Source organism: Artemia sp. Qi Xiang Cuo, chromosome 9 (genome assembly GCF_049724085.1).
Source record: "Artemia sp. Qi Xiang Cuo chromosome 9, ASM4972408v1, whole genome shotgun sequence".
Classification (NCBI taxonomy): Eukaryota; Metazoa; Arthropoda; class Branchiopoda; order Anostraca; family Artemiidae; genus Artemia; species Artemia sp. Qi Xiang Cuo.
The window spans coordinates 31,311,364-31,327,300 of record NC_142802.1 but is presented as its reverse complement, the minus strand read 5'-3'; the positions used below and the strand labels follow the sequence as shown (position 1 = coordinate 31,327,300).

The following is a 15,937-nucleotide window of genomic DNA, read 5'->3' as shown; positions in this document are numbered from 1 at the left end:
CCGTATGACATTCGCCTCGAGTGGATTTTACGGAAATTTACATGAATTGGATGCAGTTTTTTGTTTCACATCTTTTGATTTTACTTTTTTTTAAAATGGTTGTTACTGCTTGGGCGTAAAAGTGAAAAACACCAATTGCAATGGCACAATGTGTGGCATAATTAAATAGTTAATTCTTCTTTCTGAACAGTTGGATTTTCCAGTATACCAGTTTTACACCTAGTAACTACGATGTATTGTTCTGAATTTCGTCTTTGCCTTAAATTCAGCTACAGGTCAAAGAAACTATATATCATAGTATTTGAAACGTAATTGTTTCAAATAGATTTTAAAATTATATTCACCATGAGATCAGTTAAGTTGACTACATGTTTCTGTATTTGGCAATTAGATAACCACCAGCTCCATGGGTAATGAGTCTACGCAACAGAAAAGGATTTTCGATGTAAATTTTTGCTTCATGGGGTAAGTACGGCCAATTACTTTATGCTTATTTTGAGGAAGATTAGTGTTTATATCTCAAAAGGTGTATGACTGGTTTCCTTTTGGACGAAACATATATTCACTCCCAAGAAGCTATGCCTCTTCGCCCGAATATCGATTAGTTATGCTGATGAAACAATTGTCTTAAGTATGAATAAATTGATCAGGGGTGGATCCAGATTTTTTTGGGGGGTGGGGGGGGGGCAAAATAGGTTGATCCGATAAACTTGCGTCAGGAGCAAGTTTGATTAACGCAAACCTGCGTCAATTAAGTAAACTACACTACTTTGGACTACATTAGGGGCGGGGGGGGATCCCTCTTCGCCCCCCCTGGATCCACCACTGAAATTGATTGATTGCTTGATTGGTACCTAACATACTAGAGTTTCGCAGGAATGGTCGAAAAACCTACTTTTTTAACTGTCCAAAAGCTAGTCACAGCACTGCAACAAATATTACAAACGTTATCTGGCTCTTTTATAGATCCTCTCGAAAGAATTGTGGAGCATCTATCAGTTAGACGCCCTAAATATCGTGTGAAGCAGAAGATAATCGACTTGGGCTTTGTTAGTGACCCGACTGCGCTGAGGAAAAAACGATTATCCAAGAAAGGTTTAAATCCAAAGAAAAGGAAGCCAGTTGACAATGATTTCGATGACCTTGGAGGGATCTTGAATGGACAAGAAGTTTCTCGGCGTGAAGCTGATGATGGTGAGTTGTAATTCTTTGATGTTTTATCATTCCTTCCAGTTCAAAATGAAAAAAAGAAAGTAATAAACTGCCTTCAATTGTCAAGACTTTAAAAGGAAAGCTCGTATTATTGATGGTTTAATAGAAAATATTAGGCTAAACTGAAATGAGGCCTTCAGTATCTGAGTTTTACCATTTGGAACCTAAAATGGATATGCAGTTAGCCAATCTCGAGGCCCAAATATTTCAAAATTACTCAAATCAGTATTTTAGGAAAAGGAATAAAAAGGAGAATAGCCTGTAGATATAAATAAAACATTGTAAAAAAATTTTCAGACTGAGAATTTATTCTATCTTTCTAAAAGCTTCTCGGTTTGAATTCTTTTGTTTTGTTTAATGAATTCTAAAATTGTATAATATTTAACCAAAGAGCATAATAAACTCTATGTAATCATTTTCAGCTTCTTAAAATCTTTTAGTTTTAACCTGGACTTTACATCAGACCAGAAATTTACAACTTATTTTTGCCGAAAGAGTACTGGGAGCATCTAATTGTAAATTCTCAGAAAGCCATAAGTTTCATTAATTGCTGGTAGATTTTCGTTCTGGGTGTGAAGATGACATATACGGTTGGTATTTTGTATTGATGGCTCAATTATACTTGCCGAATATATAGTGCTAAGCTCCTATGTAGAATTCTCTTCATCACAGAAAAAGAAAAAAAATTCTCGAGATTATTTTAATATTTTTTGTCTTAACTAGCCACGAAGTCGATTGAATTTATTCATTTCCAAAATAAACAATATTTGACTTTAGTATGAGCAAAATCAGTGACAAATTAGGGTTTTACCTCATTTCTCGCCCGTTTTATTTCAAATATTAGTTTGTTGTAATTTACGTATATAGGATTTTTCCAATTTTCCTTTATTTAGACCAATTCTAATAAAAGCATTAATATGTGGTTCTGATTTTGAAACGTTTTAACTGTCTTGTTTGGGTTTATTTGTGTCATTACTGACTCTTTTTGGTGTACTTTTTTTTTAATGGGGTAAAAAGTGCACTTTTTTTTCCTTGTAATTAATGTTTGTAAAAAATAAGCTAAAAATAGTTAAAAGTAAATCATAAAAAAAACGAAATAGCTGCTATCCAAATATCGCCCTTAAACAATGAAAATCTCGCATCATTATTATTATTTTTTTTTTTTTACAAATTATTCAAGCAAGTGAAATTTTTCCTAAACTGATTAACAAAAGTAAAGAAACAGGACCTTCAAAATCCAGTAGTTTTGAGCCAATGATGATCCTCACAGTAATGTTGCGCGGAAGGTAATTTCGAAGACTACACTGCCTTTCCATGATGATAAATAAAAGAATAGGGATAAATCCTTTTATTAGACAGTGATAATTTACAAAAAATACTGGACATTTCGGTCAAATGTAAAGTGACCAATGAATATTTCTGCTGATGACGGTCACTGTACATGGGACCGAAATATCCAATATTATTTTGTGAATTTTCACTGTCTAGTGAAAGGATTTATCCCTATTTGAGGTTTTGTTTATTGTAAGGTGGTGGAGACGTATCTTGGAACTTATACAGACATATATTAAACTGATTTTTGCCAAATAATACAGATGCTAGGGTTTTGCTGTACATCAGTTATGATTTGATTGTGAATTTAAGTAGTCTACCTTCATGTTCATAGTTGTTACCAATTTATAGGTTTTCTCATTAATTATTCGAACCTTTTTATCCTAAGGCACTTCAGATGAAATTTCTGAGTCTAGTGGCTCATCTGATTCGGAATCCGATGACAATCATGCTTTGACACCCAAGCCATTTGTGCCTTATATGCTGAAAAAATCCAAAGATCCAAAACAAAATCATCTGCTAACAGAAGAACCAAGAAGAGAGCCAGCCGTTCCATTTATGTTGGATAGAGTTAACGACCTATTAAAGCAGCTGATTGACAAAAGTCAGTTGCATACTATTATTTATATATTTTTTTACTCTTATTTTCTTACTATTTATTTTTGTATAGAATATAATTTTGCTATTCTTTACAGTCAGTGGCGTAGAAGAGGGGTGGGGGTGTTGGACCTCCCCAGGTGCCATCATTTTTGGGGTAACAAAAAATCTAAAAAGGCTGCTTTTTCTTCTGTTTTTCATATTTACGAGTCTATATTCAAGAAACGTTTGTTATATTCAACGTTAGTTTGTTATATTCAAGAAACGTTGCTTTCAAAATAGTTCTTAATACCAAGACCATCCGTTGTAGCATGAATCGCATCAGTAGTAGCTTGAATTAGCTATTACTTCTTAACACCCCCCCCCTCCCTCAAATAACTGATTAATTACTTTGCCAAAATATTGAAAAATTTCAAGATGTTCCTTTCCCTTGCTGAGTTTTTAAAATGGTAAACTTTAGTCAAGGGGTCAAATACCAATTCAGTAATAATAATATTATTAGCTTAACTGAAAAAAGAATATGCTAGTCCTACCCTATTAGAATTCGAGCTTGCCTTTCTTTCATAATAATGACATTTCTCTTTTATTTTCAACCAGATTTTGGTCAAGATATCAGAATTCGTGATACAAATATTGAACTTTTAACTCTAAATAAAAAAGACTTAAATGAAATAAATACATCTATTTTCTTTTCAGTAAAAATCTATATCTGTGTTGATGTTTTGAATTTTTTTATGAGGTTAGGATTATTTATTTATCAAGGTTCTGTGTATATTAATATTTCTCTCATTTATTTTAACTGTATTAATTGAGGCTAGTGAAGAGTGTGACTGGATCTCTTAGCCAGTAATGTTCTGTATAACGGAGGGGGGTTGTATTAGTGAACTTATGTACGTATTTAATTCAAGATAGTTGTAAATTTACTATAATACAAACATATTGATTATAAATAAAACTTTCATCTTAAAGGGACAAAGAACATCAAACGTATAGGGGTCAGACGAAACACCCATATTTCGAAACGGGAGGGGGCTAAATAGCTCCGAAATTTCTCGTGTGGTGTCAGTTTTTTGTAAACAAAACAAAGTAAATTTTTAGTAAATGACAAGCAATAAATCACTGACTACAATGGCTACTAATATAATAAACAAAGGAATTATGATATCTTTATGTTGTCCAAGTGAGATTCTCTTCCTCTAAATGTCTACTGGCATTCATCCTAATTAATCTGTTTTACCATGCTTGGTACGGAGGAAGAAAGTGACGAAGAAAGTTGAACTCTGGGTATTTCACTTCACAGTTCATGGTAAGTTTGTATTGTTTTTCCCAATGATACCAGATGAAAGCGGATTTTTACCATCTTTGTAAGTAGTAAAAGGAAGAATCGAGAGGTTTTTAGTGCCCTTTTTGTGTCCTTTTGCATAGTGCCCTTTTTGAGTATTCCTAATTTTAGATGCCTCATCTTTAGGGAGACGTGGATGTTTAATGGGGCAAATATACTTACTTGAAGGTCAAACATAAAACAAATAAATAGATCTTAAACTAGTCATCGGTTTTTAGTGCTCTTTTTGAGAATTCCCAATTTTAGATACCTCATCTTTAGGGAGACGTGGATGTTTTACGGGGCAAATATACTCACTTGAAGGTCAAATATAAGACAAATAAATAGATCTTAAACTAGTCATCGGTTTACTGAATCTTGTGAGATGAGACAAGGATCATTCGGCTTCTTAAAAAAAAAAAAAAAAAAAAAAAAAAAAAAAAAAACATTTCGATGTTTTTATTATTTCAATTCTTTTTTAATCTATAATAGAAAAAGTAGATAGTGGAGTAAAACGAATAAAAAATGGAAAGAAAATAGTAATTGAAAAAAATAAATTTGATCTCAAGAGGTGAAGGGGTGGCAGTTTATTATTGCTGATATCCCAAAGCTTTCTGCTTAGCTCAGTAACTTTACTGAAATTGTCATTTATAACGAATTTTGACATTGTTTTCCTATTGTGGTACCATGAAGGGAGAAAACGAATGGATTTGCAGTACTGGAAATACATACAGAAGAAGTATCTTTTTTTTTCAATTGAGGATACAATAGAGAAAGCTTCAGAACCCAGTGTTCTCAAAAAGCTGAATGATTTGGATAAAGCTATACGATTATATTTACCTCTATTTTCAACTATTCCCGAGTAACCAACCGGATCTTCATCCTGAGATCAGAAATCAGCCAAGAATGAAAAGAGCGCAATTTGTTTGCAATATTGATGTCTACCCACCTAGATGCTGTAACGTAGGGGACGTAAGTAAATTTTCACACCAGAAGCGAAAATGAAGGAGCCAAAGAGCCGAAACTGAAGGATGTAAAGAGCCGAAAGTGGGGTATGTGGACTTATCACCGTTTAAATAAAGGCATAATCGAAGACTTGAAAAGGCTATCCTTATCGGTGCTGATACCAAACAGGTAGTGTAAAATAGTTCGGAAGTATATAATTAATTAATTTAGAAATTCATACCTTGAATAGACCGGGTGATAAAGCACTTCCTTGTCAGACCCCTTCCCGAAACGATATCCTTTTTTAAAATAGAATAGAAAAGAGGACAAATTTAAGAAAAGAGAAAATAGAATAGCAAAATTTAAGAACATAGGAAGAGTACTAATATCGTACTTCAACAAGAGAATGATTTATTCATCCTTTCCATAAAAAGTTAGTGAAATAAGTGAAAGGAGGCTAATAGAATAGAAAGCTTTAGAAATATCTAGAGCGCGAGGGTGATTAGTTTGGATATTTTGAGAAGTACTCAGAAGAAGAGAAGAAAATATCTCATGAGCATGGCTGCATCCTGACCCAGGCTTATACCAAGATGACTCTCTAAAATTCATCCACAAAGTAAAATATGGAAGAAGAATATATTCTTAAACTTCACTGGGATTGTAAGATATCGTAAAAGGTTGATAAAGACGAACAGTTGAGAGCAGATTTGTCTTTTTAACAAATGAAGTTATTATGCCGCCCATGAAGCTATCGGGCACAACAGACAAATTTAACAAACATGAAAAAATAGCTGAAGGTGTCAAATCAAAAATTTCAAACAGGCTGAAGATGAAGCGGAAGAAACCCATCAAAATCCTTAGATGACGATTTCAAACTTTTAAGGACAGTTTCAACGGACGATATAGACACAGTACCTACATAGGAGCGGGAAGCCATAAGTTCCCACTGAATTTGGAGCTGATCTTCCCAAGTCAAGTGAAAATGACAGTGAAAAAGGAAAAATGAGCCGTATAGTGCCATAAAGGCAGAGGTATACTAAAGAAAACTGATCTGTTTTTTGTGGATATGCGAATTATGTAGACCTATCATAGTTTTGACAAGATTTTTGAAGACGCTATATTTCAACCGGGGGGGGGACTGGGGTCTAGGGGGGAAGTTGCCCCCTATCCTATAGTAAATTACGCCCCTGCCCTCCAAGTATGGGATCTGTATAGATCTAGTTTTTGGAATCTTTACTTTTATAAAACGCTCAGATACCCCTCCCCCTCCAAGGGTAGGACATTTCCTTTAGATCTCCTTCTGGCTGAGGATGACGCAATTAAAGGTGTGCAATCCCGGTTATTTTTAGAACTATGAAAAAGGTAGAGATCAATTAACAATTCAGCCTAAAAAAATGTGTGGTGGCCGTGTCTATATTAGTCGTCTTGAAAGTGGCACATAGGGGATAGGATTTCCTTAAGATTGGTTCTATGTGATTTAAGGATCTTTCTCCCCCGATAGCCCTCCTGATCCTCACCGCTCATTTACTAAAGGGCTAAACTCTATGTACCTAAGTTTATAGCTATTCTGTATTTCAAAAGCGCTTTTATTATAGATTATATCCTGCTTTTAGATTACCAAGAAAGCTTAAAGTGGCTTGTTGAATCTTTGGAAGAAGTGGTAACAGATAGAGAAGTAGATGAAATTAATGGTATCCATGAAAGTGTCCCTTTAGTACCTATTTTAGAAGAAGTGCAAACTGCCTTTGAAGATGAATTATTTTTGGAGCTTCTTTCCGCAATAACTTTGGGACAACCTATCATCGGACAGGTAATAACTATTTTTAGCAAAATATGCTCCTTTAAATCACACTTTTTGTGTGATTAACTAAACATAAAAGCCAGCAAATTCATTCCTTTATGGCCTGACTCTCAGTCACTATTTTCACTCTTTTTTTTCTGCCAAATAGACTAATTCTAGAAATTTGAATATATCTAGGTTTTTGTTTGAAACCAGACAGTATTTAAACACCCGTTTTAGCCGCGTTTGAACATGCATTACAATGCCAAAGTCATGTCGGTATTTTGCTCTTTAGTAGGGCAAGTGTTTTGTATACTACAAGTCTATGTTGCGTATTTACAGTCTATGTATCTCCATTATGACGAGAACATCGAGTAAAATCTTGAAATTATCAAAAATGAATTTCTCTAGATACCACTGCCGATTTGTCCTTCTTCTTGAATGTGCATCTTGTAGAAAGTGCATTCCAGAGCAGAGTCGTCTCTGTTCAGAGATTGTTCTTGAATGGAATTCTTGGAGGAGATAGATGTATTCTGTTGCTTCGAATTGGAAAGCTAGACACTTCCGATTTGAATCATGATAACACCCTCACTGTTGCCATTGCTCCTGGAATTTATTTTTTTATTAGATGGCATTCTAGCCAAACGGATAAACTGTTGAATTCGTTTAACAAACTTGATGGAAATAAATACTGATTGGTCATCCCTAATAACTTGTCATCTACTTTGGCTTAGCAATGATTGATTAGAATCTAGAAGAATTGTTTTTTTTTTTTATTAAATTGACGTTCATTACATAACTCCTAAAGCCTAGTTTCTTTGAGCATCGTGTCTCTTTCTTCAAATATTATCTTTCCTTGCTGTTAGTTGATATTATTGGCTCTGGGGGAAAATTGTGTTTATTTTATTCCGTAATTTGATAAAAATCCTCTCGGACAACAAGAACGAAAAGGAAACAGACCTGTAGCATGTACTGATCTTTGAGGACCAAAGACAAAATATTTTTTATTATCCCTCAAATTTCCCATGCCCCCCGATTTCCTTAACGTCCCAACTCGGTACCCGAGCCGTGAGACTAAACAGGTTACAGTTACCAAACTACGTATAAAATTCTGAAACTCTCAACCTTTGAATGAAACTTGCGAACCCAAACTCTACGGCTTTAAGAAAATAGTATATATTTTTTAAAGATTAGGGAAAAGTGACCAACTCCCCTTCACCTAAAAAAATATATATGTTGCCTTTTTTTGCCTTAGGTTAAATGAATCTGACATTAAATTTTTTTTTTTTTTTCGAAGTTGATTAAGCCTTGGTGAAAATAACTGAAGTAGGGTTTGAAAAGTTATGCAAGTTTTTCTTCATCGTTTTCCAGTTCGCCTTCTACTTGTGTACAAAGTGCAATCCTCCTTTACTTTCTATTTTAATACACTTGCTTTTAACGAAATGTCCCGTATGTTATGGAGGAAACAGTGTTATAAAAAATTTACTGTATTAAAGTAAAAAACTTTAATACAAAATTTATTGTTTGGGAATGCTTACCTGATGCAGTACTTTATGCTGAATTTACTTCTGCTTTTTATCAGAGTATCTCTAACAATTAGAGTGTGGAGTAACAATTCTTTGAATATTTTTAATTTTTTGTGAAGTTTTTGATGTTTCAGACAAAAACTTACAAATATTTTTGTCCAAAAATATGTGCTTTTTTAGTGATATATAGAAGTAGTTATTATCAAAACAAAGTTTTTGTTTAAGCATTCAAATAAGGAAAAAACATTTTTGATACAAAAACTTCTTATTTCCAGCTATTTTTGTAAGTGAGAATAAAGGACAAAACGTATTTCGGAAAAAAACGAAAAAATACTGAATGTCTAAGGAGCATTTCTCCTTACTTTCTCCAAATAATGTCACCTAGCGTCCTTTGGATTACCACAGCCAAGTGGATGATCATATATATATATATATATATATATATATATATATATATATATATATATATATATATATATATATATATATATATATATATATATATATATATATATATATATATATATATATATATATATATATATATATATATATATATATATATATATATATATATATATATATATATATATATATATATATATATATATATATATATATATATATTATTTAGCCAAGAAAGTTAAATCGGAATGGCACATTTTAGATCTTTAGCCGAAAAAAAAATTGTCTCTTCCTGTGTGCAATGGAATATTTTTGTATATAAACTTAATATTATTTGTTTACGTGGAAAATATGGCTCAATGGAACAGGTATCTGCGGAAAAATTCATTTTGATTGGTCTTAGCAAATCCCCAACCCAACTAGCGAATTACATAGGTCATCATAAATGCACATTTCGGAAAATGGGTATGGGTCTAAATCTTTCTCCCCCTCCCCCTCGCGCCTCCCTACTGTGTGTTTAATACTACTACTACTATCTCACTGCAGCACCAAGCGACCTGAGGCCAACACAGCTATGCACGCTCCTCTTCCATCCCAATCATTCAAAGCCTCCCTCTTTACACCCCTCCAAGAAGCTCCCATTTATTTTAAATCTTACCTTACGTTATCCTCCTGCCCCGTTCAGGGATGCCCTGCTTTTCGTTTGGCCCTAGACGGTTGGCCTACAAGGGCAATCTTCGGCAATCTGTCATTTTTCATCAGTAGAATGTGTCCTGGCAATCTCATCCTTTCTCGCATTATAGCCCTAGAAATTGGGATTTAACCATATTTTTGTACAGCTTACTGTTTGGCAGTCCGTCAGATACCCAAAACAATCCGCAGGCAATTTCTGTGGAAAACATCTAGTAAATCCTCCTGCGTTTTTTCGGAGCGACCACGCTTCAGAATCATATCCGAACATTCTCATCACTGTAGTTTTCAATATTCTAACCCTGGTTCGGAGACTTACCTTCCTATTCTTCCAAGCTTTTTTCAACTTTGATAAAAACACCCTTGCCCTTTGTTATTTTACTTTGAACAACTTCACTGCACCCACCGTTTTTACTAACAATACTACCTAGGTAAGTGAAGCTGTCCACTTGATCGATCTCTTCATTATCCAACATCAACTCTTCACCTTCACTTATTCCTAGTCTTTGCGACTTTGTCTTCTTGACATTAATTTTCAAACCTATTCTAGCGCCCTGAACTGGCAAAACCTCTAACAGTTCGTTCATTTTGCTAACATTGTTATCTAAGATACTAAAATCATCAGCATAATCCAAGTCTAGAAGAATTTTACTTCCCATTTGATTCCGTGTTCCCCCCATTCCCTTTCCTGGGCTCCTTGGTAGTGTTGGGCGACAATTTGATTAAACGATATATCGATATCTTTACTTTCGATATTCGATAATCGATTCAAAATCGGAGCCATGTCAATGTTTTCCCCCGAGATTTGGTTTTACTTTTCAGTTTTTAAATAAATAGAAAACCAGTTTTTTCAACTGAAATTAAGGTTCAGCATTAAAACTTAAAACGAACAGAAATTATTTCGTATATGAGAGGGATTCCAGTCATATACGTTGTTTTTTTAGTATTTTGAAAAAGCTTCTTATTAAAAAGTTAAACTTAACCATATAAAGTGAGGTATAGAGGAGGGGGTATCTCCCCTCACATTCGGTAGAATTTATTTTCGTTTTAAGCAATGTTCCTCCCTAGTTTCAGTTGAAAACAACTTGTTTTTTTATTTGATTTCTGGTCGCTGTCAAATAATGCCGGGGAATTTGCCTCTCTCCTCCGTCGACTATTTCCCTTCTCCCAACAATATCTCCCTCCCCCACGACAAATCCATTCCTCCTGAAAATTCCACCCAGAAATTTTCTTGCGGACAGTTTCGCCTAGGAAATTCTCTTTAGCCTACTTTCATTTGAAAAAAAGATTGTTTTTCATTTAATTCTTAATTTTTTTTTGAATCATGCCGGAAAAACCCTTCAGCAGGAAATTTTCCTGGAAATTCCATCTTCCAAATGGGAAGTTTCTACCGCGGAAAATTCTCCCATGAAGAATTTCTCCCGTGGAAAATTCCCCCATGGAGAACTTCTCCCGCAGAAAATACTGCCATGAAGAATTTCTCCCGCACAAAACTTCCTCATGGAGATTTTCCCGTGAGAAATCCCTCCTTCCCGCGAAAAAAATCCCCAGACAACTTTAACCTCTCTGAAAATTTCCCCGGACAATATCCCGGAACCTCTCTAGATGTAAAATTGAATCGGCAAAGAGAAAGTAAGATAAATTTTGTGTAGAAGTTCTGGCGAATTCTCCCGTGTAAAATTCTCTCTTTTAAGTTCATCTCCGGAAACTTCCTGTCCATTTGAAATTCTCCCAGTGGAAAATCCCCCCTCCCCCAAAAAATTGTGTTTACTTCCAAATAACAAATACTGTATGTAAACATAGGGTAAAATCCATAACTAATAGCCATTCCCCTAGGTACTGTGGGGGGGGGGTCAGGAAAATTTCCCTGGAACAGCTCTATATGAAAAATTGAATCGGCAAAGAGAAATAGGACAAATTTCGTATAGGAGTTCTGACAAATTCTTCCGTGTAAAATTCCTCCTTGTAAGTTCATTCCCGGAAACTTCCCTGCCCATGGAAAATTCTACCCATGGAAAATCCCCCCACAGAAAATCCCCCCACAGAAAATTTCTCCTCATCAAAAATGTCTGTTTACTAACAAATAAAGAATACTATACGTAAACAATAGGAAAAATTCATAACTTACAGTCCTCTCTCAGATTATGGGGCGCCACTTCATCTCCAGAGGCAAGGTCGTATCCAGGGGGTGTAGGGGTTTGACACCTCCCCCCCCCCGAAAGGTTTACCTGACTCTTCGAAACGTAAAAAATGAATAGAAACAAGTTCTAACGCGTTTTTAAAAGTTTTTTTTTTGTATCCTGCACCAAAACAAAATTCTTTTGTATCCCCCCCCCCTGAAAAATTCTGGATACGACTCTGCCCAGTGGCACACTTGTTTGATCTTTCAGCTGAGATAAACACAATGGATATCTCAAAATTTTGTTCGGATGACTTAGGGGTAAAAGTGCGTAAGAGGGGGGTTAGTTGCCCTCCAATATTTTTGGATACTTTAAAAGGGCACTACGACTTTTCAAATTCGTTCGAATGAGCCCTCTTACAATATTTTTGGACCATTGGTTTGATACGATCACCCTGGTGAAAAAAAAATAAAACAAATAAAACCTATCCGTGATCTTTCTTCTGACAAAAATACAAAATTTCATGTTTTTGCAGATAGGAGGACAAAACCTTTAAAGCAGGATTTCATGATATATTGAATCTGTTAATGCAGTTTTCGTTAAGATTCCTTGACGTTTTCGGAGGTGTTTCTCCCCTTTCTCGAAAATCACGCATATTTTCTTAGGCTCGTAGCTTTTGATGGGTACATTAAATTTAATGAACTGTATATATTTTCGGAATAAGCATAAAAATTCAATTCTTTTGATGTATTTATTGCTATCAAAATCATATTTTAGACTTTTGGTTTTTAGGGCCGAGTCGCTCCTTACTTACTGATCGTTACCACGAACTGTTTGGTTAACTGATCAGCCTTGGAAAACACTCTCAGATGGGACACTGGTGGCGGGCATAGAGATTAATTTCAAGATTACCTCGTATGCATATTTATGAGACCCATATTACAAGACTTCCCCGACTTCAATGGAACAGTTTTTCTTAGGACTGAAGACTCCCTATTGAAAATCTACAGAACCTTTATAGATTCGGCTGCAGGCGAAGTATGCATTGCATTGACTTCTGAAACTTCGCCATCTAGTACCCACAAACTAGCTTGATTCTGTCACAGCTGAATCACAGGGACTGTTAAACACTGGCGTCTATTGATACAGATTCAGAAGCCAGAAAGGCCAAATCCATATCTCCCTATTTTACTTTCAACTTGGAGAAGATTGTCAGGGGAAACATGCGGATCCAGATATGTGACAATCGTGACGGGTGCGACCTGAGTGAAGCCTACAAGCCTCTAAGGCATTTATACAGCCAAGGTCTTTGACGATCCTCAACATTTGAAAGTCCACCCTAACTAGACGTATTTCGAGTTTGAGAAGAGTCTATGCCAACTTATGAATACAGGTATATATGCTGTGCATCAGCATGTATGAGTCAATGGATTAAATACATGACTATTTTTCTTCTCGGCCATTTTAAGAGCTATTTTCTGTTGGATCATTTCTGCAGGACGTTCACCGTTAGAAGGCAGAAAAAGCGGAAAATAGTCCAAAAATTTCAAATACCGTTTTCGATTTCGATATTAACGTTTCGATATTCGATATCGATATTTACTCCGATATATCAATATCGATATTGAATATTGCCCAACGCTACTCCTTAGGACAAAGTGTATCAAAGTGATCCACACAAATAGGGATAGAACGCAATCCTGTTTAACTACTGATTTAATACGAAACCAGCTGCTAACTTTATTTCCTACCTCAACCTTAGTTCCTCCTATGTTTCTGGTACATTATTATCTTTCTAGTCCAAATAACTAGTTCAATCATGTTTCTCAGTTATCCCTATAATTGGTAAAAATCAAATATACTGCAAAAAATAAACCTGTGGATTACCAATGCCATTCGCATATTGAGAAGTCAAGCTCCCCTAAATTGTTTATATAAGAATTTTTTTTTTCAAACGATGCATATTTGAATAAAAAGCTCTTTGAAAATAAGATCTTGGACAATTAGTACCGCTCCCCCCTCGAAAATATATCAAGCTAGATGTAACCAATTTTATTACAGGAGCAATATTGGCGTGTTCCAGGTGCACTTTCGAATGAGCAACTTAAAAGAAGATGTGAAACAATAAAAGAGGCAATTGGCCAAGAATCTGCTAAAAGTCCAGGTAGAACTAGTTATTCTCGTCTTTTCTATTGATTTTTTTTTTCAATTTTCAATTCCCCCAATCAAGTAGTATATGTACGCTTTGAACCACTGCATATAAATAATAGACAGTACGATTATTCCCTATCTCAACCATTATACAAAGCCGGACTGAGATGCAAGTGCTCCGGGAAACGTATAGACATAAGCGACATTCGATTTTTTCACGGGTAGACAAGTCAAATTTCTCTTGAACGTGAAACTTGGCTGCACCTTTGTAACACTAAATTTTGAAGAATCTAATTTTAAATTAATTTATTCCAATACATATATAAAAATAGGTAATTGCTAGTGAAATGTTATCAGATGTTTTTAGGAATTACAAGTAGGTTACGAAGTCTCGAGTTCGTTTCAAAGGCATTTTGAGAAAGTTTCTGCGAAAATACGTGTTCCAGGGCTCTCATTTGATCTGTCATCAGCGATCCAATGGACGAGAATATACGAATGTATGGGCGGAGCTTTTATACGCTGTAGTAGCCAAACCTTACTGAGTCGTGATCATACTGTCTATTATTTATATACAGTGCTTTGAACTATAACTTATGTAAGGATTTTGCTGCCCATTGTTGTAGTCACTGATGATTCTTTGTAGTATATTCATTGCCTGGAGAAATACAATTTTCTGCCATTATGTGTAAAAGTGCCTTACTAATATAAAGTCAGCATAAAATACCTACAGTGCAGTTATTTTATGAAGCCCTTGTGAGCAGAAGGCCTGTATTTCAGCAGCATTGCATAAAATTTGTTTAAATCCTACTTTGAGGGAGTTTGCATTAGTCATAGATCTTTATGTAAAAAAAATAAATCGATTGGATCAGTTTGATTTCTTAACTTTGTCTAATAGTTGGTTGTGTTTCCGATTTGAAACCCCAATCTGAAAATTGAAAAAATGAGTCCCAAAACGTAGATTTACCATAGAAAAATTACCCCAATACAAAAGTGTGATAATGTTACTTTCACGGTTCTGTTAACACTACATGTTTGCAATTGTCTCTAACTGAGAAGAATAGGTGCAAGGGGTTTTAACAAAGGGCTCACCCTTAAGAATTTGTAGTCCTACTTTTGTGTTAATTATACCTGTAGACACGATATCATTAGTTGTTCATTGTATTTGCTACTGTTGAAAAGGCCACAGATAATCCAAAAACCTTTGTTGTTTTTGCACTTTCGGTACTTTATGTGAACTTGGCTCTAAAATTAATACATGTATTCATATAATATGAAGTTTTCTGAGAAAAGAACAGAGAAATTCATGCGAAAGATAGAGACAAATCGTCTTCTCTATAATTTTCTTTCTCAAAAGGGATTTAGTTATACCATTCCAGATGGAGTTTTGCGATATCATTACCAGCAATTTATGTTGTTTTATTTCTATGTATACAGGCATATGCTATTCTTTTAACTGATTTTATTCCCATTTCTCTAATTCGAATGATTTCACTATGCATTTCTTCTAATTTCTAAATTTCTAATTCTAGTGTCGGCATTGATGCCACTTCACCAAATATGTGCAACATGAAACTGGATTAATGTAATTACGCTTTTTTTTTAATATTTTTTATAGGCTGTACACCGCCTTCTGAAAAGGGGAGTAGTCCTTTTATATCAGAGGGTAAGGACGTCGTAGGGGTTAACGAGGAGGCACAAGATGAAGAAAATAATAGACGACTCTTGGAAAGTGAAGAAGAACCCGAAAATCAGAATAATAGACGCAAACGAGCTCGAATAGAATCAGATTCTGATTAATTTGTGCCTTTAGTGATTGCCTTTTCTTGGTTTTATATCAGCTTTTAATAATGAATTTTTT

At 34.8% G+C, this 15,937-nt stretch overlaps 1 protein-coding gene across 1 annotated transcript; it reads left to right on the top strand.

The window, feature by feature from the left end:
- The first annotated feature begins 374 nt into the window (after positions 1–374).
- timeout (circadian regulator timeout) lies at positions 375–15,937 on the top strand. Its single transcript, XM_089093989.1, has 6 exons — positions 375–465; positions 967–1,194; positions 2,933–3,148; positions 7,021–7,217; positions 13,990–14,092; positions 15,695–15,937. The coding sequence occupies exons 3-6, from the start codon at positions 3,025–3,027 to the stop codon at positions 15,874–15,876; spliced, it is 606 nt and encodes a 201-aa protein (XP_088950115.1). The 5' UTR covers positions 375–465; positions 967–1,194; positions 2,933–3,024; the 3' UTR covers positions 15,877–15,937.